At 42.0% G+C, this 23,353-nt stretch overlaps 2 protein-coding genes across 2 annotated transcripts in view; both read left to right on the top strand.

Annotated features, from left to right (window-relative positions):
* Positions 1–17,388, top strand: part of LOC113158200 (seizure 6-like protein) — a 39,417-nt gene extending 22,029 nt beyond the window's left edge. The window contains exons 2-17 of the mRNA XM_026353931.1: positions 2,855–3,310; positions 3,770–3,909; positions 4,210–4,405; positions 5,525–5,710; positions 5,797–5,968; positions 6,434–6,600; positions 6,996–7,190; positions 7,614–7,752; positions 8,428–8,624; positions 11,987–12,181; positions 12,317–12,508; positions 13,117–13,311; positions 14,265–14,300; positions 14,632–14,746; positions 14,884–14,989; positions 15,103–17,388. Of these exons, the coding sequence (XP_026209716.1) occupies positions 2,855–3,310; positions 3,770–3,909; positions 4,210–4,405; positions 5,525–5,710; positions 5,797–5,968; positions 6,434–6,600; positions 6,996–7,190; positions 7,614–7,752; positions 8,428–8,624; positions 11,987–12,181; positions 12,317–12,508; positions 13,117–13,311; positions 14,265–14,300; positions 14,632–14,746; positions 14,884–14,989; positions 15,103–15,132 (2,717 nt within the window). The 3' untranslated portion in view covers positions 15,133–17,388. The remainder of the gene's footprint in view (positions 1–2,854; positions 3,311–3,769; positions 3,910–4,209; positions 4,406–5,524; positions 5,711–5,796; positions 5,969–6,433; positions 6,601–6,995; positions 7,191–7,613; positions 7,753–8,427; positions 8,625–11,986; positions 12,182–12,316; positions 12,509–13,116; positions 13,312–14,264; positions 14,301–14,631; positions 14,747–14,883; positions 14,990–15,102) is intronic.
* A 3,237-nt stretch (positions 17,389–20,625) lies between these two features.
* On the top strand, positions 20,626–22,818 carry LOC113159703 (polyubiquitin-B). Its single transcript, XM_026356556.1, has 2 exons — positions 20,626–20,737; positions 21,789–22,818. The coding sequence occupies exon 2, from the start codon at positions 21,796–21,798 to the stop codon at positions 22,435–22,437; it is 642 nt and encodes a 213-aa protein (XP_026212341.1). The 5' UTR covers positions 20,626–20,737; positions 21,789–21,795; the 3' UTR covers positions 22,438–22,818.
* Positions 22,819–23,353: the final 535 nt, after the last annotated feature.

Genomic DNA, 23,353 nt, shown 5'->3' with positions numbered 1-23,353 from the left:
AATATTTCTATCAAGCAAATCTCAAAAATGCCACAAGTCTGTCAGTTCTCATCAGCGTGTCTATTGTCTTCTTATAGGACTAAACATCGCACATTAATCTTGAAAACTGCGAGGGGGGAGAGGGGATGGTTATAAACACAATCTGGGCTTTAAAGGACTTCGCAACATCTGGGCTTTAATTATTCATCTGATGTCTGAACTAAATTACTCAGGTAACAGCACAGCGGTGGAAGCTGTCAGCATATTCTTCTGATACATGACAAGAAATTAATTAAACTATATCTTCCACAGTCTCTGCTTTTCTAGCTCGGCCAGAAAGACTAAAGGCTTTACAACAGCGCCTATTGATTTCTCATTTACATCATACTGGTGTGTGATTTGATGTTTGAGTTCACTGAAACAAATCAGAGCCAACATCATAGAGCTCATTGTAATTCTGCTTATCAACGTTCTCCCAGTCGATCTGTATTCATGTGTGTCGCTCATTAGACATTATTGTTCAGATGGTTCAAAGTCAAATGATGACCCTCTTGCTATAAATAAGGTAATTAGGAAGAGAGCAACAACAAAACAAAAAGCACAGTGAATGCAAATGGAAACACACACAGGAGACCAATTAAGGGATAAAGGATTGTCAACCACTCGTGTCTCCAGTGCTTCCTGGAAATTTCTGTCAGCAGTATAAAATTTACAAAACCAAGAATGTGCTGCGTTTGCACCAACCTGTTGAACTCAGCCTGAAAGGGTCAGGTCAGCCAAACCGGTTCCTGAAGCTGGTTCCTTTTCCACGTTGTTGAGTTGAGTTTTTCTCTTTTAATGATTTTCTCAGTGTAACACAGAAACACAACAGTAGATAACATAACAATCAGATCGGTTTATGCTCCGACCATTGATTTTATTGTTATTGACATCAGGTCTATAGTTGTAAGTGGTTTGTCAACGAGCTACGTTACCATCTGATGCAGCACTCCATCACAAACAGCTCTTATAAAATAAAAATAAGAAACACTGAAGGAGACAGTGACAAACCTTTGACTGGTAGTGTATGTAATGGTTTACATCTTGTTATATGAGACAGACTTGACAAAGATCCACGTCTTTACACGTCTTTGTAGCTCTTACACTTAAAATATTCTAAAGCAATGTTTCTTATGAACGTTCCTGATAATCCACAGAACACGTTGTCACTTTTAATTTCATCTGTAATTTTCTATTTGAATTTAGATTCTCTGATACAACAGGTTGTGTCTCGTAGCCCAGCAGAGGGATGTTCCTAAAATGGTTTTGTCTGAGCCTTTATTATTTATTACTACAGAGAGGCAGCCAAAGCCCGGCCCTCTTTTTATAGCTGCACTAATCAATATTTCTATATCAGCAGTGGATCAGGTTTTAGGAGCATGCTCTGGTCACTTATAGGATTCAGAGATGTGCCCAAAGTAAAATGTATTGGCTACCTCAAGTGATCGCACTAAGTAAAGCTGAATTTTTGGAACAGCTCACAGTGTAGAAAACTACTGAGAGTGAATTCCCACTAAATCATGTCAGAAGAGTTAAATAATTAATGAATGAAGCAGTATTTTGTGGAGATCTCAGTGTGTGCTTCTGCAAATGAGTTGTTGGGATGAGATGGAAACACAAGTGAACACAGACTATATAGATCCTCTACACACACAACTGTCTTAAACCCTCTGATCTCATGTAGCATGACAAGGGCAGATATTATTTAAGAAGTAATATCACACTAATCCTGCTGATTGTCTCCGTTTAATTTGAGTATAGTTGTTATTAAATCATTTCAGAAACAGACTGCTGGGTCCTGCTGCAGAACTTTACTCATGCATGACTCTGCTGATGAGCAGCTTTTTCTATTTTAAGGATCAAAAAAGGTTTTTTGTGTATCCATCATCATAATTAGTGTGATCAAATTACATTCCTATGAAAAATAGAGTTTTTAGAGTCTTTAGCAGTGTGTGTGTGTGTGTGTGTGTCAACATCTGCTGCTGAGTAGCTGCTTAAATAATTGCAGGCTGTGAAAGCTGAAATGAGTTTATTGATGCTGGCGGTTTGACACATTGAGCGTGTTGCAGGTATATCCAGGAAAAAAGGCGATTTATTTTCTGTCTAAAGATGAAAAACTGCACAACAAGAAGAAAGTGTTTGTGTTGTCGACGGCACACCGAGGATATTTTCCCTGCCTTATTTCCTTCATGATAAAAACAACGGTACACTTTTGGCTTGAAGAGTGTGTAAATGACACTCAAATGGAGATTAATGGGAGACTGCACCCTGAGCACTTTCTGAGCTGAGTGTTTGTGCTGTACGGCTGCTGGTCGTTGTGAAGGTGGACTGCAAAGTCTGTGCACAAGAACACGGGGTGTATAGGAATGTGTGTGTGTGTGTGTGTGTGTGTGTGTAAATGCTGCTCTGTGCTGTTTTTGAACTAAGCTGCTGGAGATGGCATTTTAGCATGGACGGCAGAGCGGTTTGCCTGTCTATGCATTTCTTCTTTTCTTTTTTTTTAAAGTTCTCCCCCCTCCTCTTTCCACAGCTCCTGTCATGCTTAACTGCCCTGTCTCTCCGCTGCACTGTCTTATATTCATGTGTGGGTGTATGCTCAGTATGGTGTGTGTGTGTGTGTGTGTGTGTGTGTGTGTGTGTGTGTGTGTGTGTGTGTGTGAAAAGTGAAGGGAAGCTCGACTGGGCTTTGGCTGCGCCGGCTAGATAACCCTGCTCCTGATAAGACCAGCAGGACAGTGACAGAACCACCCAGAGCTGAATCCCAGGGCTTTTTCAAAGATCATTTTCTGTCCTTTATACCAGAGGAGATTCACTCCTTGTTTTCCACTCTTTTCAGATAAAGAAGCCCCCACAGCCACCCACTCCACCCCATCTCTAGTCATGACACCAGGGAGCACAAAAGAAAGCAGCCTCAACAGCAAAAGCTCCAGCTCCGCAGCCGGAGGTTTGCTGCACTCAGTTCTGGCTCAAAAAGGACGACTCACCTCCCAGAAAGGGGCGATCGTCCCCTCTGCTCTGCCCCAGAACCTGCTCCCTCTGCTGGGCAGAGGACTCAGCATCAGCTCCCTCCCTGGAAGCCATTCCCCTGAGCATCAAAACGGGGGATTACTGAGCAGAGTAAAACCCCCAGCATCAGCTGCAGTGTCAGGCCGAGGCAGTGGTCCAACCGAGCCTCCTGCTTCAGACACACACTCACTGCTGCCTCACACACAAACACACAGCCTTGAACAAGACACCGAGATCCCCACTCAGGCCACGATGCTGGACATGGGCACTGAGACACCTTCCTCAGGTATGAGTCATAATCATTTAGTTTAAAGTTTGCACACTAAAATGATGAACAGTGTTTCCACAACTAGTGGAGTTGAATTGTAATAAACATGGATCATATGATGTTTTATATTTGCAAAATGTGCATCAAAAGTACAAAGTATGGCTCTGAAATGCAGGACTGGAGTATTTCTTCATTGTGGTATGATTCGTTTTACTGAAGTGTCTGAATACCGTCTCTGCTTTTGAGCTTATACAGAAATACACAATAGAGAATGCGATTATTTATTTCAAGTTGCTGTTAACAGCCACGAGTCCTGCTGTGCCTTGTTTTATCCCTATAATTTCCGTTGTTAATTATACACAGCAGGGATTTCCAGTGAGCTTCTTTCAGCCTCACCGTAAAGAGGCAGAAATAAATAAAATAAAATAAAATAAAATAAAGCCAGTTCAAAATAAACTCCTGTGTTTTTTTCCGTAGCTGTGTCGAGCTGCATGGTGAATTTCTCAGACCCAGAGGGATACATAGACTCGTCTGAAGACCCCCCTCTGCCCGACAGCGCCTTCGTACACTGCACATACACAGTGACTGTGTACACCGGCTACGGAGTGGAGCTGCAGGTACACACAGGAAGCATGACAGTAATGAACAGGCACATAACGAGACTGCAGTGAAATCCACTCATCCTCACGCCTGCTGGACATGATGCGTCTGATCTGATCCCAGGTTGAACTCTGCCTTCTAGTGGCAGCTGTTGATACTGCTCTCTCTGTCCCTGACTTGGACATGAGCATCATTAGATACAGAGGCAGCAATTAGCTTCATGCAGCAGGTTCTTTCAGGCCAATAGTGGAGACACAGGCATTTAATAACTTCATCGTTAGTTTTTATTTGATGCTTCTGTCTTCCTGTGTGCTCAGGTGAAGAGTGTGAACCTCTCAGAGGGTGAGCAGCTGTCCATCAGGGGTATGGATCAACAAGGGTCCCTGCTGGTTTTGGCCAATCAGACGCTGCTAGTTGAAGGTCAGGTGATCCGCAGTCCCACCAACACTCTGTCCGTCTATTACCGCTCTGCACTGGAGGGAACCATGGGCATCTTCCAGCTGCACTATCAGAGTGAGTCTGCACAGCATGTGTGCACACATACGACACACTGAAGTCAAGTGTACACAAATATATCTTAAATCTGAATATGCATATGTATAAACAAGCTACACCAATTAAATAAAAGTGAATTTTTAATTGGGGCCTCAGGCGCTGTTTGTAGTCTGTATACATGCAAATTGCATAATCAAAAGTCTTCTCATCTAATCACTTAGCACGGTGATTGAATCTGTCATGTGAATTAGCTTATTAGAGCTGTGATTAATTAGCTCTCGTCTCATTAGGAGGCTGAGAATATGGGAGTTTGTATAGAGTGTTTGTGTGTGTGTGTGTGTGTGTGTGTGTGTGTGTGTGTGTGTGTGTGTGTGTGTGTGTGTGTGTGTGTGTGTGTGCGCCCATGATGGATATGACAAGGACTGGAAAGGAGGAAGCATCAGAGTGTTAAGACCCACCTGTACCATTAATCACAGGAATCTCATCTTTTTCCATCACCAGCAGGTAGAAGAACGGAAGAGACGGAGGGAGATTAAAATATCTTAGCAGAGAGATGTTGGCAAGATAGAAAACCTTAAAACGGCAGAAATAGAATAAAACTAACACAGACAACACGAACAGAGCAGAGATCCCAAAGCTAATTATTAATATAAAGACTATTATCATTTTAAACTCGTTGCCTTGTTTGGTCCTAATGCGTTGAAGCATCAACTGAAAAGACTGATAATCACAGATATTAAACACTGAACAGCCGGTAAAAGGACGAGTTCTGACCTCTTTAGCTTTAAGTAGAGCTGCAGCTGATGGAAATGTCTGACACAATGTACAGGTCACATTCAGCCGTGGTGGAAGACATGTTTGTCCATCCCATTGTTATGAGAACGATACTTTGAGGAAATGTCTTCTTCTTAATTTAAATAATTAAATCAAACTCTATTTTTTACAGCAGTTTTCTTTTTTTCTTTACTTGTCTTTATAGCATCTGACACTCAGTAGTTTCAGCAGGAGCTCTATAAAAATAACAGTAACTATTGAAGTAATGATGAAACAATAACTGTGCTACTGGATTTGACTCTTATTAACATTCATCATGTGTTTAAATCCCTGTTCACCCTCCTGTTCTACTTTTGTGTGCAGTTTTCAGGCTGAGCTGTCCCCTACCGAAGAGGCCTCACTTTGGGGAGGTGTCTGTGCTGGACCTGCTCCCTGGAGGCACCGCTCGCTTTCACTGCCACATGGGTTACCACCTGCAGGGGGAGATGCTGCTCACCTGCCTCAACGCCTCCCTGCCCGTGTGGAGCAGCAAGGAGCCGAGCTGCAGGGGTGAGTGTGTGCAGGGCTGCAGCAGAAGACGCTGCCAGTTTCAGTAGAAGCAGGGATTTGAACTTCTTCTAACTTCTTCTCTGTAGCTCTTTGTGGGGGAACAATAAAAAATGCGACAGTGGGGAGGGTCCTGTCCCCTTCTCCCCATCATGGGCCTAATGCCACCCAGGATCGCTCCTGCTCCTGGTCTCTGGAGGCACCCAAGGACCAGAGGTTGCACCTCCACCTGGAGAGACTGGCTTTGGGACCCACTGACAGGTACGACTGTATGTTTTAGGTGTAGATGATGAAGTTTTTGATGGTTTGAGTCGGATATCACTGAGCTCACAGGTCAACTGGATTCTGAAATTCACAGTGGATCTGATGTTGATGTTATTACATGAAATAATGAAAACTAACTTACCGGTAATAAAATTGTGGACATAAGGATTTATTTGTCTTTATGACAAAGGTCCAGGTCTACTGAACAAACACGACCTGCAGCTGTAACTGAAGCATTATCACTGTGCATGTTTAAATAAATACTACAGCTGTGAATGAACTGTGCAGAGCTTCACTTCAAATCAGTTGGAGCTCTGACAGAAGAGAAACTGAACGTCTGCTCACTATTCATCGACGTTGTTTGGAGCTTTGTTCATATTTTATTACTTTGATTTCAGCTGTGTCTTATTTGGAGTTAAAGACGCCCTACGTCACACGTGCACACTCTTTCCGTCCCTGCAGGCTGGTGTTGTGGAGCGGACTGGACGCCGGCTCTGTGGTGCTGTTCGACTCGGGTCGGGGGGGACAGATTCCATTTGAGGGGGTAATCAGTGAGGGTCCAGCTGTGAGGATCCAGTTCATTACTGATCAGCCCAACCACAACATGGGATTCAACATCCGCTTTGAAGGTACTGAAGCTATTGTAAAGCATGAAGCAGCGTTTCTGCAGGACAGTGAAACTTACGATCGACTGCTTTGCTGTAATTACTGTGTAATTGTAAAAGTAAATGAGACCGTCCATGAGAAGATTTATTACAATGTGCGCTGCCAAGTCAGTTTCAGCTGCCAAGAAGTGGGCTGGTCGTCCAACATATTCAGAGCTAAAGCTTTTTTGAGTGTCTGGTGGCATCATATGGAAAAATCCTTTTTAATATGTTTATCTTCATCACTAAAAAGGAAAAAACAACAACTATCTATTCAACTTTTGGGGGTAAATGCTAACATTGGTTTGGCTTTAATGGCACTTTGAGGTTTTTCTTTTTCTTGTTCAGTGGAGTTTCTGTCTTCTCCTTTTCCCCTCCAGCTTTCGAGCGTGGTCACTGCTACGAGCCGTACCTCCAGAATGGAAACTTCACAACCTCTGACCCTCTGTACGGAGTCGGAGCTGTGGTTCAGTTTACTTGTGACCCGGGCCACTCTCTGGAACAAGGCCCCCCCGTTATCGAGTGCATCAGTGCACGGGATCCATACTGGAACGACACGGAGCCGCTGTGCAAAGGTAGCACAGCCAGGAAGCAGAGCCTATTTTACTTAAACTTGTCATCTCATCATTTGTAGTTGTTTCAACTTCATGGACACGAAGTGCAGCTGCCTCCTTCGTGAGATCTGATCTCACGAAGGAGGCAGCAGACAAGTCCGGATGTGTTTGGAAGACTACCTGTTCCTTTGTGGCAACTTTAATTTGCAAAAATTAAAAGTTTAAAATGAAGAAATTCCCGCTGCAAATACATCAGACAACTCATTACTTTCTTGTTAGAACCATGAACTGAGCTGCAGAACTGATTAGTTTCTAGGAACAGTTGTTCCAGACGACTCGTTACTGTTTTCCGATCTGTGTTTGACACTTTAGCACTTTAGTCTCATTAAATCTTCTGTCTTTCTGTCTCATACTTTTCTTGCCCTTCTTCCTTCATCTCTGCAGCCCAGTGTGGAGGAGACCTGACTGGTCCAGGAGGAGTGATTCTGTCTCCAAACTGGCCGGAGTGGTACGGAGAGGGAGAGGACTGCAGCTGGAGGATACATGTTGGGGAGGATAAACGAGTGCTGCTTGATGTACAGCTGTGAGGAAAAACACCAACACGGGGACTAATCACATCAGAATTTCAGTTCAACTAAGAACCAAATGTTATCATTAAAAATGTATGTGGGGACTTGTGAGGGGCACAGCACTCCGTCTAGATGGACCTACTGATGTTCCTCCATATGCGCTCATAGTGAACCATTTGATTCAGAACTTTCCAGCATTAAAGAAGTTTGCTGAGTGGAGGGCTGCTGCAGATGTTACTGCTGTCAAACTTCAGTAAGAGCCACAGTAACTAAATAAAGTTTCAGTTGCACCAACACCAAACCCATTTTACACCTATAATTTGTTTCTATGAAATGGGTTTGACAGGTTTAACTACACTCGCTGCAGTAATGATTCCAATTACGTGCTCCACTCCTTTGTATCATATCCTATTTACAGTTATTTAAGTTTCTGAAACCTTTCAAATAGCTTCATTAAGATCGCTGCAGCACGGTTAAACAGACGTCTCTGGGGCAATAAAACATGGCTGTGTTTACAGACTGTTAAACACTTGGCCTGTGGATGAATGCTGCATTTAGCCTTTGAAGTTATCTCGTCTCCCACACAGTCAGCTGTCGACACCACGGCACTCCGAGTCATCATAACTTGAGCTGATACCACCGGCTGCACTTCTCTCTCTCGCTGACTCGGTTTCTCTCACTGTCTTCAGACTGAACATCAGTGACAGTGACATGCTGACCATCACTGACGGCGACGAGGTCACGACACGGATCCTGGGGCGGTACGTGGGGGGTAGCAGCCCCTTCAAGCTGTCCTCCACCACCCCTGACCTGACTGTCACCTTCCATTCGGATCCAGCCGGGCTTGTCTTTGGCAAGGGCGAAGGCTTCATCATCAACTACATGGGTGAGAGCCAAATGTTTTAAGTTGTACAGATTTAAAGTTCACCCCCCCGTGCCTACTATAAGAGCAAGACGCCCACTATGTGAGACACAACACCACCTACAACCATGCAGCTGTTTTATGTCTTTGTGCTTGTTATTTGTTGTTTCTGGGAGATTTTGCAGAGGAGGGTCAGGGTCCGTCCCCCTGCTCATTTTACTGCCACCTCCTGTCTAATTCTCAGCAGATTGCATGTTGATAAGAACAGATAACATGAATGTAGCTGGGTGAAAGCTGCTTCTTTAATGCAACAGGTTGATTCAACAGATGCAGCACGATCTTGGAGAAGACTTTGAATTAAATAAGCAGTTAATTCTCTTTGACCTTCCTGGATATTCTACCTGAAGCACTGATAGAAAGTAAAGGTGCAGGGGCTAGTTTCTGATTGCTCAATGCTGATGGAGAATCTGTCCAGTCAATGTATGCAGAGCTCTTATTAAACTCCATTAAACCTTGAAGAAGAGCTCAAATCTGGGAAGCGTTTGAACTCGTCATGTGTGGATTGATGCAGTTTGTTCGGAGCAGTAGCAGCTAATGTAATCACAAGCCTCTGTCTGTTCATGGTATGTGTTGACAATGACAAGAACATAAAATAACACTTATCCTTTAAATAGATCTGGAAAGGTTTATTTTCATTCGGTTTCCTCAAGCTGCCCGCTCCATTTTTCATCTTCCCTTTTCCCCTCTTCTCATCTTTATTTGTCTTTGCTTTCATTTCCCTCTGCCCTTATTCAATCACATCCTATTTGTTTCACCATCTCGCAGTGGCCTTCATCTACACACCAGTTCACTTTCACAAGCAGCCAAATAAGCTCCCTCCCTCCTTCCACACACCGTAATCTGCAGCGCTTCTCATTTCCAACACCTGACACCAATTTAAAATCGCGCACCATCCAATTGTCACCACAAACTCACACACGTCTCCCCGAGGATTAAATCTAGTAGACACAGCATGAATACGCAGGGTACTCTCTTTGATTATACATGTGTGTGTGTGTGTGTGTGCATGAGTGTATGTTTGTGCTCAAAATACATGTGCTCACCACACACACTGCATGGAGGAACAGAACAAAGTCAATAGTGAATGAATAATTGATCCATGAACACCAACTTACAAATCCCTGTAGACTTCTGATGTTATACTGTATAATGTAATACTGTGTGCTGCTCAATCAATCATCACACATATTAAGAAACACTAGTCCCAACAAAAGGCCACTTATTTATATGTCTATTATTTATTTTCTGTCTTTGAACATCTTCATTGTGATAAATATTCTGCATTTTATTCTTGGCAGTAGTTGCTGCTGGAGGGAGGGGGGGGGAGGGGTGGTGTTCTGTTCTTGTTTTTTGGGTTTTTAGACTGTTATACACTTGAGACATTAGAATTCACAAAGCAACAAATGTGCCTATAAATGTATGAATGGAGAAGAAAAACAAAACCATAAACGCCTGGGAGGGCACATAACAGTAATCTTCAGATGTGATGCAACAATTCTTGGCAAGGGTTTAGTTTCCTCGGCTTTCTGGAGAGTGTAACGGTGCCAGACATGCTCTGCAAACCAATGCATACAATAATGTTTGTTTGTGTGGATGCATTTAAAAAAACAGTGGCAAGAAAAAGTGAAATATTTTATAAGTGAATAATCTTTCATGTTTTTATTCAACACAACTAATAAACATACAGAGTGATGGTGGAAAAAGTAAGTGAAACAGTGTATTAAGAACTGTTTAAACCACCTTTCACTACAACAACCTCACATTTAGGATCATTGTCCTGCTGCTTCATCCAACTTTGTAGGCAATATCTAGCACATATTATAAAGCTATGTTTAAATAAGATTTAGAGGTAAGTGAAACAGTAGATGACAACCCTCCAACCCTCCATCAAGCAGCCTGGAGGCACATGTAGCTCGCGAGGTGAACTCCTTTCTTCTCCAATCTTCACTTCAGCAGGTGCATAGTGTAAGAAAAACACAAGGAGTTTCAGCAGTACCTTTATTTTCCTTCCTGTTCAACAAACTACAACTGTGGTGCCTTGATTCTGTAAATAATAAAGTTAATTTTACTTTGCGTTAAGTTTGAGATAAGTTTTTTGCCACACTATCACCAGCTCCAAGTGTTTCAAACAGCGTTTGTTAATTCAGATTAAAATGTCTCTTATTATAAAATATCTTTTACCACAGTCAAACATCATGTTCCACAAAGTCGGAATCCTGATAAATCCTAATGACTTCGGTGATCCCCCGACTTTTCTTTTAGCACCACCGGCAAGTCAGATTTATCTTGAAACACTGTGAGACATTCAACATCTGCTAGGTGGATGTAGAGCAAAATGATTTAGCTCAAAGCACCAGCAAATACAGAGCCAAGACTCTAGAGATATGGCAGGAACGTTTGAGTTGGACACTTTTAATGCAAGATCAGAAGAATTCTCTATTCAAAGAGCTTCAGAACGATCAAGAGAGCGTCGGTCTGAGCCTCCTGCTGCTGCTCTGCCTGTGTAATCAGCACATGCTGGCGTGTGAGGTCTTCTCAGATATCTCATGGAGATTCTGTTTCCTACTTCCACAAAAATAATGAATCTTTTGTATGGAGCTTTGTGTGAAGTTTCCGCCAGTTAAAGCGCATTCTGACAATATCTGGTCTCTTTAAAGCTCTAATCCATATTTTTAAATGAACAATGGGGCTAATGACTGTGTGCAATAAGAGAGGTGTCACTCATGATGACAAACCCACAATGAGCAAGAAACAGCTCCAGCCTACCTGAACTCCCTCATCCTGGTCTGCAGTCCCTCTCGCTCACTGCACTCTGCAAGTTAATGACGTCTTGTGGTCCCCTCACCTCACCTCACCTCACCTCAAATGATCCCAGGCTAAACTTTTCAGCTCTGTGGTTCCACGATGGTGGAACGACCTACGAACCTCTGCACGCTCAGCATCCTCACTCTCAACTTTCAAAAATGTGCTGAAGACAGAACTCTTCCACAACTTTCTCTGCACTTAAAAAAATAGAAAACATATACCCCATGAATCTGACACAGCTCTGTCAAGAGTTTTTGGCCTTCATTAGATGATAGTTGTCATATTAGGAGGCAAACATGAGTTTTTCAAACAGCAGCATTAGAAGCAAACCGTCCTTGTCAGAGTTCACTGGTGAAGACGGTTCCACATGGATCAAATCTGTCATCCTGTCAAACTCAGTAATAACAAAGTGATGCACACACAACAAGTGCATCAAGAGACAGATTCCCCGTTACAGAGAGCATGTGATGGTACTGAGGGAGCCGGGCGTGTTGTTTTCTTACTGTCATTTCTTTTGCCAGAGGTGTCTCGTAACGACTCCTGTCCAGACCTGCCCGAGATCCAGAACGGCTGGAAGACGACGTCCCATATTGCACTGGTGCGAGGGGCTCGTATCACGTACCAGTGTGATCCTGGTTATGACCTGGTCGGGTGGGAGACTCTCACCTGTCAGTTAGACCTCTCCTGGAGCTCACAGCCCCCGTTCTGTGAAAAGAGTGAGTTTTCCTGACATTTCCACTGTACCTGAAGTGAACCTGGATGTTTACACAGTAGAAGGAGTCATCATACTATGTGGATACTTTGTGATTCAGCTTTCTCTTTATCCTCCTTCTCTGTTGTCTTTATCTTAGTCATGTACTGTTCCGATCCTGGCCACGTGGAGCACTCCACCAGGTCTCTGTCAGACCCTAAACTCCTGGTGGGGACAACCATTCAGTACAGCTGCAACGCCGGCTTCATCTTGCAGGGCAGCGCCACCATCACCTGCTACGGCCGCGAGCCAGGGACGCCTGTGTGGACGTCTCGACTCCCTCACTGTGTTTGTGAGTCTTTAGCAGTACAGTTCAGTTTCCAGTGCAAAAAGAAGACATGAGAGATTAGAGGGTTTCAGGAAAACCCAGTTGTATTTCATCAAGCTCGTGTGCTGAGAGGGACCTGGGCTTTACCAGCCCTGTGATTTCAGAAAGCTGTCATCAGGATAGACAGTTGCACATGGCAGTTAACTGAAGATGAGAGGCTTGTTGTCTGCTGCTGTGTGATTTAACACGAGTGGGTTTGTGTGATTTCTGGTGAAGAAGGCCTGGCGTTCACTTTCCTCTGCTGACACAGATCAGAGCATCTCTGCGTACCACAGACGATGCTTCATCTTCTGCATTTTTGTCTCCGGACTAACAACGCGTGCGTGTTTTCAGGGTTATTGATGTTTGTGTGAAGTGTTTGATATGTAAATGCAATGCTAATGCAGCGTACCAATCTGCCCTGAGCCACCTGGAGGAGGGGGTGGAGATTATCCATGAGTCACGTCACCTCAGCCGGAGCCTGTCAAAGCTGTCAGTCGAGCTCTGACGCAAAACCTCTGATTTGTGTTGAGAAACTCAACGAGATCCATCCAGCTCTCCTCTTCCTCTTTTTATTTCATCTTTCTTTCTAGCTGAGGATTCAGTTTCCTGTGAAAACCCCGGTCTCCCTGACAACGGCTACCAGATCCTGTCCAAGAGGCTTTACCTGCCCGGCGAGTCGCTCACCTTTGTTTGTTACCAGGGTTACGAGCTCATTGGAGAGGTTGCAATAAAATGCATCCTAGGAAACCCTTCCTTTTGGAGTGGCCCACTTCCGCTCTGCAGGGGTGAGAACTTTGCAGAATTTGTATGTGTGGAATGAAACGACCCCTTGTTTTCAGTACCTCTGGATTTCTGCACGTACACAATATTCTTCAGACTTTTATGCTCCTTGCTTGTTGATACAGCTTGATCGTGCTCCTATGCATGCATTTGAAAGTTTGCTAAACCCCTTTTCCCCAAACAACAGCAGTTTAGTCATAGCTCAGCTCAGCAGGGTTGTGTTGTAACATTTGAAGAGTTTACGAGGTCATGTCCTTTACTCTTAGCACACTGCTCCATCACAAGTAAAATCATGCTCTGAATATTAATTGTAATTATCAAAGTTATGAGTACTCTGTGCAGAAAAAAAGCTCATTGCTGTTGACACCGAGGTCTATTCCAGGCTGATATTATAATCAGTTCATCCAACAGTAAAACCAGGAAGATGAAACTAATCATTTCATCAGTGGCTGGAAATCGTCAGTTGATAACATTTCATGGTTGCAGCATCTGAAATGTGAGGATTTGTTTTCTATTGAATTGTCATTTTTGACATTTTTAAGTTGTGTACTGTAAATTCTAATTCTGATGTAGAGCTTCGCAGTTTTCTGCATTTTTAAAAGACATTTAATTATTTAATGGTGCAAAATAAGAAGAATTGAAATGAACATTGGTCATAGTCTATTTCTATTAAATAAGTAAACAGCTAAATGTCCCCTGCAAATCAATATATTAATAATAATCTAGTAGTAGTATTTTTCTGCATTGGGTACTTTTACTTATAATACCTTAAGTACATACATGCAGGACTTTACCTTGTAATGAATAATGTTTACAGTGTATTTTTAATACTTCTACTCACAGTAAGTAAAGGAGACTAGCAAACGATCAATTAAAAGCAGCCTAATTAGGAACAAACTCTACAGGAAGTGTGATGTAAATGTTCATATGCACTGACTGACAGAATGATGTCTTGCAGCCAACCATGACTGCTTTGGTAACCATGCTTTGGAAGGTGAGTCTGTCTGTGTATGTTGAGATGCTCTAAAGCTGTGGGCTGAAAAGACCACGCTCTGTGTTTTCTACACGCCATCACACAGGTCAAAGAATAAAAAGCACGTCACCTCCTCTGTGTTTGTGTCTGCTCGATCTGCACCAACAAACATCTGCCTGCTGAGTTCACTCCCACTGCGTGTGGTTGTCCATCCTCCTGTCTGTGTTCATTTGTTTATCTGGAGCATCCACCTGCATCAACTAAACCACCCTGGACAAGAGCTTTCAAGGCTTTTATTTGTTCTCTCTCTAACATTATGCCCTCAATTAATCTTATTTTATTTACGTGTCAGTTGCAGAGGCGACTGCAGGCTCCTCTCTGGATGGAGGGAACATAGCTCTGGCCATCTTCATCCTTGTTCTTCTGCTCTCCGTGCTGCTGGGTGGTGCTTATGTCTATGTCACACGGTAAGATCTGTGATTACATCTTCACGTGCAAAACTCCATTACTGACCAAGTGAAGGTTAATTTTATTCTGAGGCCAGATTCACGCTGTACAATACGTCTTAATGTTTTTTTATGTTTTCTCCCACCTTACTCATTAGGTGCCGATATAACTCCAACTTAAGGCTGCCTCTCATCTACCCCCACCCTTACCGACAGATCACTGTGGAGACAGAGTTTGACAACCCGCTCTATGAGACAGGAGGAGTGAGTGTTCGATGCATTTGAAAGCTGTCAACGCCTTCAACGCTGATTTACAGTGACAGGGACACCCACACCACTAATGCTGCCTCTTCCATCTTCTCTCTCATTGTCAGCAGGACACTCGTGAATATGAAGTATCAATATGACGAGCTTCACAAAAGACATTTTTGAACCAAGAACAACCGCCTCGTCCCAACTCTTCATCCTCTACTCCCCCCTTCTCCGCCCAGGAGGAGGCGATGTAAATACAAATAGATGATGTCCAGCCCCTTCTGCCATGAGATGCAGTGATGGATCCTGTTCTCTCCTCCTGTGATATAACTGAATTGATGGGAAATGTGAGAGGAAACGTGGAGCAGGAGAGGAGACGAAGGGGGCGCTGATCCACCTGTCTGGGAGATGATCTGTGATGGAGGTGAGAGTCTTCTGTCCAAAACTCATCCAATACGGTGACAAAGGACGTTACACTGGGTGCGAAATGGGACAAAAATAACTTAAGGAGGGGAGAAGGGGAAGACGTTGGGGACAGGACACAGTATGAGGAATGTGGCGTGAGGGGATTTATGCATTCTGTAGTATTTTTTTTAAAGTTCTCCCACGTAAGCAATTGACTGAAAGAATTCTGGAAGATGAGGAGTTAAATCCGTAAAGTGGCCATATTCTACTTCATTTAAGGTTGATGTTTAAACCTGTTCTCCACTGATACAACACTAAGTGATTTTCAAGTTAAAAACAGTGCAAACACACGTTTTAACGCTTCGTTATGTAACAGCTCCTCTGGCTTTGAGACTCCTGTGTCTCGTCCCAGTCTGATCTGTTCTGATTGGCCAGCGTAGGAAGTCTTCCTGTGGGCCGCTCCACCCTACAGCGACCACCTAGCTGAAAATCCAGCTGCATACTGGACCCAGTTGTCTGTGAAGTGAACGCGGTCCACAACACTGAACGTCATAGAGTTTAGAAAAACACTTAGGAATTAGACCGACTGACACCCGGGGTTTCACTAGCAGCTAGGTGAGAGCATAACATGACTCCAAACCCAATATTTAATGTATTTCTGGTCACATTTTCCTCGTGTCGCAGCCGTTCAGCGTGTTTACTCTGTAGTATTGTTAGTGGTGGAGTGCGCCATTCGTCTCCTGGGTTCAAAATGCCTTCACATACAGTGTTCACACCAAATGATTGTGTTCTAATCCAGTGTTACTCTAATATCAGCTCAGCTCAAAGCTACATTAACTTACTGTTGCTGTCATGGAGTGGCTTTTGTTGTGTTGCAATTTATTTGTCAATGATTTCAGCATTAGCTGTGATTGTTTATCCCAAATACAGTTTGTCTTCACTGAATCCGTTGATAGCAGGTGGAAAGTTTAATACGTTTTTGCCTCTTTGACAGCTGCAGTTACCAGCTGTAGACTAGCTTTAAGTAATCTACCTAACAATGGTCATGCTGACTGTGTGTTAGGGGTATGAGAACTCTCCATATGCTTCAGTTCCTGCTGTTATTTCCCCCCGACTCTTTCTCTCTTTCAGTCTTCACTCTATAATCATGGGCAGATTCATACACAAGTTAAGTTTTCCCTTACGTTGAAGCATTTCCTTCTCATTTAGCTGCTTCTTCACTTCAGCTGGCACTGTCTTCATATTATAGAGCTGGATATTTCATTTAAAAGTCAGTAATGCAAAGAAAATACATTTTTTATTGCAATAGCACGACTGACTTCGTGGCCAAATTGGAAGCAAAGCTCAGTGATGGTGTCGTCTCCAGGCCGCCCTTGTTGTTACCATGGTAACCACAGGTGCCTCCACATCAGCTAGTTTTGACGCGTGTTTGACCAGAATTACAACTTTAAGAGTCCTGGCAGCTATAACGATGCAGGTGGATTTTAGTTTGTGTTCACTTCCACACTCATGAGTCACCCTCTCTCACCACAAAATGCTAAAGGAAGGAAATAATCAGCCGTGGCTTCCTGTCATCTGTCTCCTGTCCCTGAACTCCCTCCTGCCTGCAGACACCTTCAAGCCTTTTTTACTCCAGCCGCTCCACCTCTGGCTTTTAGCTGTAGTTGAGTGGTATTTAAATCTTGGACTTCACGTCCTGCACAGTACTGTTGTCTTTTTTCTCACATGTAGTTAGATTGATGACTGTTGTAGACTGGCCCCCAGGTCTGGAGCGGGTGATGATTAAAAAGGAAAATGAAAAACATGAATTTGCTGCAGACGTGGAGGCTGCAATGTGAATAGTGTAGCTGTAGTTAACAGACCGATCTTCGAGTGCAAGCTCAATCAACTCACCAGATGATGTATTTATTTTGATGTACTGTATAAGTGATGTTTTATGCAGATTGATAAATGTACATTTTCATTATGAGACAAATGTTAACAGTTTCCCTAAATAAATGGTAAAATTTAATAAAAAGTACAAAACTGTGTTTTTAGGCTTTTCGGTGAATTTCTTTGTGTCACATTTTTATTTCAAGGACAAAATATGAAACCAGATGTTACTCAGCTTCTGCCGACTTTCTCCTTTTTGTTAAACTGAATTTAGCTAAATATAGTTCAAATCTTATTATGCAACATTAAATCAACATGATCTGAGCGGTAATTAAGCATCTAACTGACTTTTTAGACCATGTTGCTAATCCTTGACTGATCTGATGTGGACTGTAAATGTTTTCCATTTGCTTTCATTCATCAGTTATTGTTACAACAATTAATTTGTGTTTGTGATAATTATTCTTTTAGAAAATAGAGGATGCAGCTCCGTCTTTCCTAAGAGCACTTAAGCACTGTTAATACTAAAGAAAAAACTGGAGAGAGTTAGTCGGTTCATGAATGTCTTATTCAGTGTGTAGGAGACAACCTGGATGGCTCTGGGGGGGTCACAGATCAGCTGGAGTCTTTTCTCTTGCAAAACACTTCATCTTGTGGCCTTTTGCTTCTTGTGGTCACTGGAGAAAAACAAACACTAGAAAACTGATCAAGTGACATGAAGCTGAGATCATCCACAGGTGAGATTTAAGGCATCTAAATTTGAATGAAACAGTCTCTTGTTGAATCCATGCAAGTATGATTTTCCCTCATTTTTCGTTTTGTTTAATTCTCCAGTAATTCATGGGACAAAGCAAAGATTCAATGTGAAAATGTCAACGTGTTTCCTGTCCGGTTAATCATCTCGTGACCCTCCCAACCTGGGGGTTGGCACCCTCAGCAAAACACAGCTCCAACATCAGCAGAAAACCAGCAGAAAGAGATTTGAATCTGCATAATTGCTATGAAAAGTTTCTTTGAAGTGTGAACTCTGTACTTCCACCACAGCATGTGCAGTTTTGGTTTCCATTCACTTTGACAAGTACTTTTTGTTTCTGGACCGAATGCTTTTGTGTTGCAAATATGCCCTGATGGGTGGGAGGCAAATCCTGCCCCGCAGCATTTCCCTACCTCCAACACATTTTAATGTCCTAATGATTACTTCTGTTGCCATCATGAATGCTAATAAGAAGATAATGTTTCCTGCCACGATGGCAATTTCCAGAGGCTTTCTTGCTGCGGTTAACTCAACTGTTGAGAAGCTTTTAACCAGATGCTTGATGATATTAGGCACTCGGAGGAAAAACAGCGCTGCCCACATAAGTTTAATGAACCAAAGACGTTCAGAGAGACAGAAATACATTACATTTATGTTTGCATTTAAGACATTTATTATCCAGAGAGATTTATAATGAGTGTAGCAACAAAAAAAGATCATTAACGTTACAATAAGCTAACGGCACAGGTCAGACCTGCACCACTGAGGCAATACAGCAAATATCTGTCACTGATATTACTGTATATTAGAGAAACTCAGGTGAAAGATGTTTAATGAGTTTAATTCAGCTGGACATTTTGTCTCGGTGGTTTTAAGGTGTCATAACGTTAAAAACACTGGTGCACTTTATTGTATGTGATATCAAGCATCAATAAATGTCCATGAATCCACTTGGAAATCATTTTGAAAACAGGTTGTTTCTAACAAAGAATCACATTTTTACATTTTCCTCGGGATCAGATCAGATAGTGGTCTGTACGAAGGAGAAATGCTAGTAATAAATAACTTGACATCCAAGACCACAGTGGACTCTCAGAAACCTTATCAATAAATACCACTCATTAAAACTTCTCACTAATTCAAATTAACAGCCAATAGGTGCAGCACACAAACATGAATGAAGACTTCCAGTAGTTGATATTTAAAACATGACATTTAGAAAATATTTTCTCTCTCAGGGGGATGAATATTAAATTGTCAGGCAGGTCATTATAAAAATGTAAATGCAGAACCCCGGGCGAGAGACTTTGCACTTCAGACAAAATGTTGTATTATATGAAATAAAAAGACAATTAGAAAAAGACACATTGCTGCAAATCACTTCTGTGCATGGGCCTCAACTGAAGAAATAATATAACACGCCAGAAAATGTATAGAAAGCTACCTGCTATATACCAGCCATTACTCTTAATGACTAGACATTGTCCAGATGTTCTGTTGGGGCCATTAGAATGTGCTTAATGTGTTTTGGTGAGTAATAACAACTAGAAGCTGATTTTTTCTTTTGAAAGATTCCACAGGACATGTTTAACGACTACTTACGTCGAGCTGCTGCATCTGAGCCACAAATGTGCTGAGCTGGATCACTGAAACATATATGAGCCTCAGGGGACGGTATCGTCCATGTGGAACAGAGTCACACACACACATGATACACACAATTAAAAAACTGGATACTAAACAGCTGTGCTGGAATGGAAACACATTCTCTCTGTGTGTTTCTTCACTTTGTCCTATTTTTAGTGTATGACGTCTCCAAAATGCTTCAGGTAGAAACTGATATTTAGAAAATATTACATGTCGGGGTGAATATTTAATTGTCAAGCAGATCATTGTAAAATGGAGGAAAATGTTGGACCCCAGGCAAAAGGTACATGCACTTCAGACGTGAACGATCTGAAATGAAATTAGAATGTAATTAGAAAGAAGAAGTCACCAATCAGATGTAGTATATTTTGTTTTTTGTCGGTAACTGACAGAATAAATATTTAAGGTGGGACTGGGCTTGATGACAGTGTGTCAGCTTATGAATATCCACATTCAAGAAATTAAAAGAGCTGTCTTATTTTTATTGATCAGTGCACCTAGTAGTTTTTGTTAATAGTGGATTGGTTGCTTTGTGCAGTATATTATCAGACTGTTACTTCCTAAAGCCCAAGTTATAAGTTGGTTCTTATAAGTCTAGTTCTTATTTTGTCTGACCAGCTGTCAAAATGATAAAAAAGGGAAATCTAGCATTTAAAAGTTCATTTTACATTTGATAAAGACATGATCAATCAGTTTCAGACATGTTGCTACTTGAATCCACTAATTGAATCTGCTAATTAACAGGTTTAAAGTATGAACCTTTCTGTGTTACTGGAGGACCAACAACAAACTGCTTTTAGTTTGAAGGACATTTATCACATTATACTCACATATTTTTGTCTAAATTTAGTGCATCACATATTAGTATTTTTTTTTCTTTGAGTATTTGAAGAAGGATGTTTTTTAAATTAATGTCAGAATTATTTAAAGTTTTTCTCAGCATGGTTTATAGTCCCACCTGTTGGAGCAGCGGAAGGATACCGGGCTTGTTGGGTATAAATACCGCCGCGCCGTGATTCGTTAGTAACAAGCGGTCAGGTTCCGGAGCAGTGGGGTCCAAACACCGGTGGAACAATTTGTTTGTAAGTACTTTGAGCTTTTTAAAGACAATTAATTCACTTATCAAGGTCAGAATTTTCATATTCAGCGTTTTGTGTGTCGAGTGGGACATTACATTAGTTGTTTGTGGCGAATCAATTAGCAGTTTAGTAACTGCGTCGTTTGTTTTGGTAGCTAACCGGGCTAACCGGGCTAACCGCTAACCGGGGCCTAACGTAAAAGAAGCCGTCTTATACTTAAAATGACAAATAAAATACATTCATAATTTAGTAAAGGGCTTAAAAGGTACCTTACCACCAATTCTAATATAAAAAACGACACAAGTTGAGATGTTTTTTTAATATTGGGTAACTGTTAGTGCTAATTGGAATGATGCTCATCAGCTGTTAGCCACTTAAGCTAACAAGCTCAATTAGAGAAACGTCTGGTGAACTTCGCTGAATAACACGTTTAACACACGTCTGGTTTTGTGTTGCGGGACTTTTCCAGTAAACTGTTCAAAAGTAAAGTCAGAAGTTTTTCTATTTAACAAAGCTTCGAGAAACAGCTGGTTAATTGAAGTGCAGCGTCAGCAAACTGATAGCAACCTAGCATGACGTAGCCAGATGATTCACAGCTGCAACTGTTTGATCCAATTATTTATTCAGAGTTTTTGTTGTTTAAGTCAAATTAACAAACGTTTACTGGTTCCAATTTCTTATTGTTTGAGTGTTTGTGGGTCAGTGGAGTCTGAGTAATGACAATTAATAGTTTTCAAATTTAATAGCTGCCTCTATTATACAACTCTTTATCCCAGGGAAATCTTCTGTTACAGCTGATCTTAACTGAGAAATAAATAAGCACAGACAAAATACAAAAACACTTACTTTAATAGAGTAGATCAGTCTGACACCTGTCTGCCTGTGGCAGCAAGTAAACAGCTGCCAATGTCATGAAATGTCTGTTCATTTGACTTTGGACAGTGGTTGTCCCACATTGATTTAATCATATTATAGTGAAAAGTAGCGTCAGCCCTAAAAGTGTCAGCAGGTATCTGACTTTTATGAAGGGACTCTGTTTTCTACCATTTGACAGTGTCAAGATGCAGATCTTTGTGAAGACCCTGACTGGTAAGACCATCACTTTGGAGGTCGAGCCCAGTGACACCATTGAGAATGTGAAGGCAAAGATCCAGGATAAAGAGGGAATCCCTCCCGACCAGCAGAGGCTGATCTTTGCCGGCAAGCAGCTGGAAGATGGCCGCACCCTCTCCGACTACAACATCCAGAAAGAATCCACCCTCCATCTTGTGCTTCGTCTGAGAGGAGGCATGCAGATCTTTGTGAAGACCCTGACTGGGAAGACCATCACCCTGGAGGTCGAGCCCAGTGACACCATTGAGAACGTGAAGGCAAAGATCCAGGATAAAGAGGGAATCCCTCCCGATCAACAGCGTCTCATCTTTGCCGGCAAGCAGCTGGAAGACGGCCGCACCCTCTCTGATTACAACATCCAAAAGGAGTCCACCCTTCACCTGGTCCTGCGTCTGAGGGGAGGCATGCAGATCTTTGTGAAGACCCTGACTGGGAAGACCATCACCCTGGAGGTCGAGCCCAGTGACACCATTGAGAACGTGAAGGCAAAGATCCAGGATAAAGAGGGAATCCCTCCTGACCAGCAGAGGCTGATCTTTGCTGGTAAGCAGCTGGAAGACGGCCGCACCCTCTCTGATTACAACATCTAAAAGGAGTCCACCCTTCACCTTGTGCTCCGTCTCCGTGGTGGAAACTAAGCAGCTTCAGCTCAAAGATGCCTCAGTATACCCAGTTCATTCCAGTTATAAAGCCACTTGGCAGCCATTCCTTTTAAGATTCAATAAAGGTTGAGAATTCCTGAAATTTACTTTTTAGTCAGTTTGCATTTTGTCTGCTTTAGCTTTCCAGAGGAATCCAGGAAGAATGGTGTGATGATTATATAAAGATTAAAACATTGCTAAATGTCACTAACAGTAATGTCATTGAGTTGATGTGTTGCTGTTTTTTTTTTTTTTTTTTAGTTTGAAAGCCGAGCATCTGAAAATCCTGTCAACAGTTTAACAGAACTAATAAATAACTTGTCACTGGCACCTGGTTGTTCTGTTATTGAGCAGGGTTTCTGTAGTTTAGTCAAACACGTGGTAAACTGTTAAAAAATCAACCAAAAAACTTTCAGAGGTTGGAACCAGGTAACGTTTGGTGTTTTTGCCTAAAGACCAAAATCAGCTATTGAAATAGTTGCTTATTCATAACACTTGCAGCTGTAGTTTGTTATGCAGTCATAAGTATATTTAACTAAGAACAACTTATTCTACTGCTGCAGTATTTTTACTGTATTTGTACTGTTTGTGTGATCCGTATCATATGGTTAAACTACATGGTAGATTAGTCCCAAGTGTACTTGTTAAAACACAAAGTACAATGGATAATGGAAGTATCAAAATATACAAGTTCTCATTACACAGAATGGGCCCCGGTTTGTCTTATGCTAATTAATATAACTGTATCAGGAGTACTTAATTGTTGGTAGGTAGTGTAGCGGATGTTTACTGTTCCAAACATGCAGCATTTGTTAAATAACAGTAAAATGTATAATTCAGTAGTGTAATAAGTATCTTAAATCTA

Source organism: Anabas testudineus, chromosome 12, assembly GCF_900324465.2.
Source record: "Anabas testudineus chromosome 12, fAnaTes1.2, whole genome shotgun sequence".
Lineage (NCBI taxonomy): Eukaryota > Metazoa > Chordata > Actinopteri > Anabantiformes > Anabantidae > Anabas > Anabas testudineus.
The sequence above is the reverse complement of the archived record's forward strand: the minus strand, read 5'-3'. Positions and strand labels throughout refer to the sequence as shown.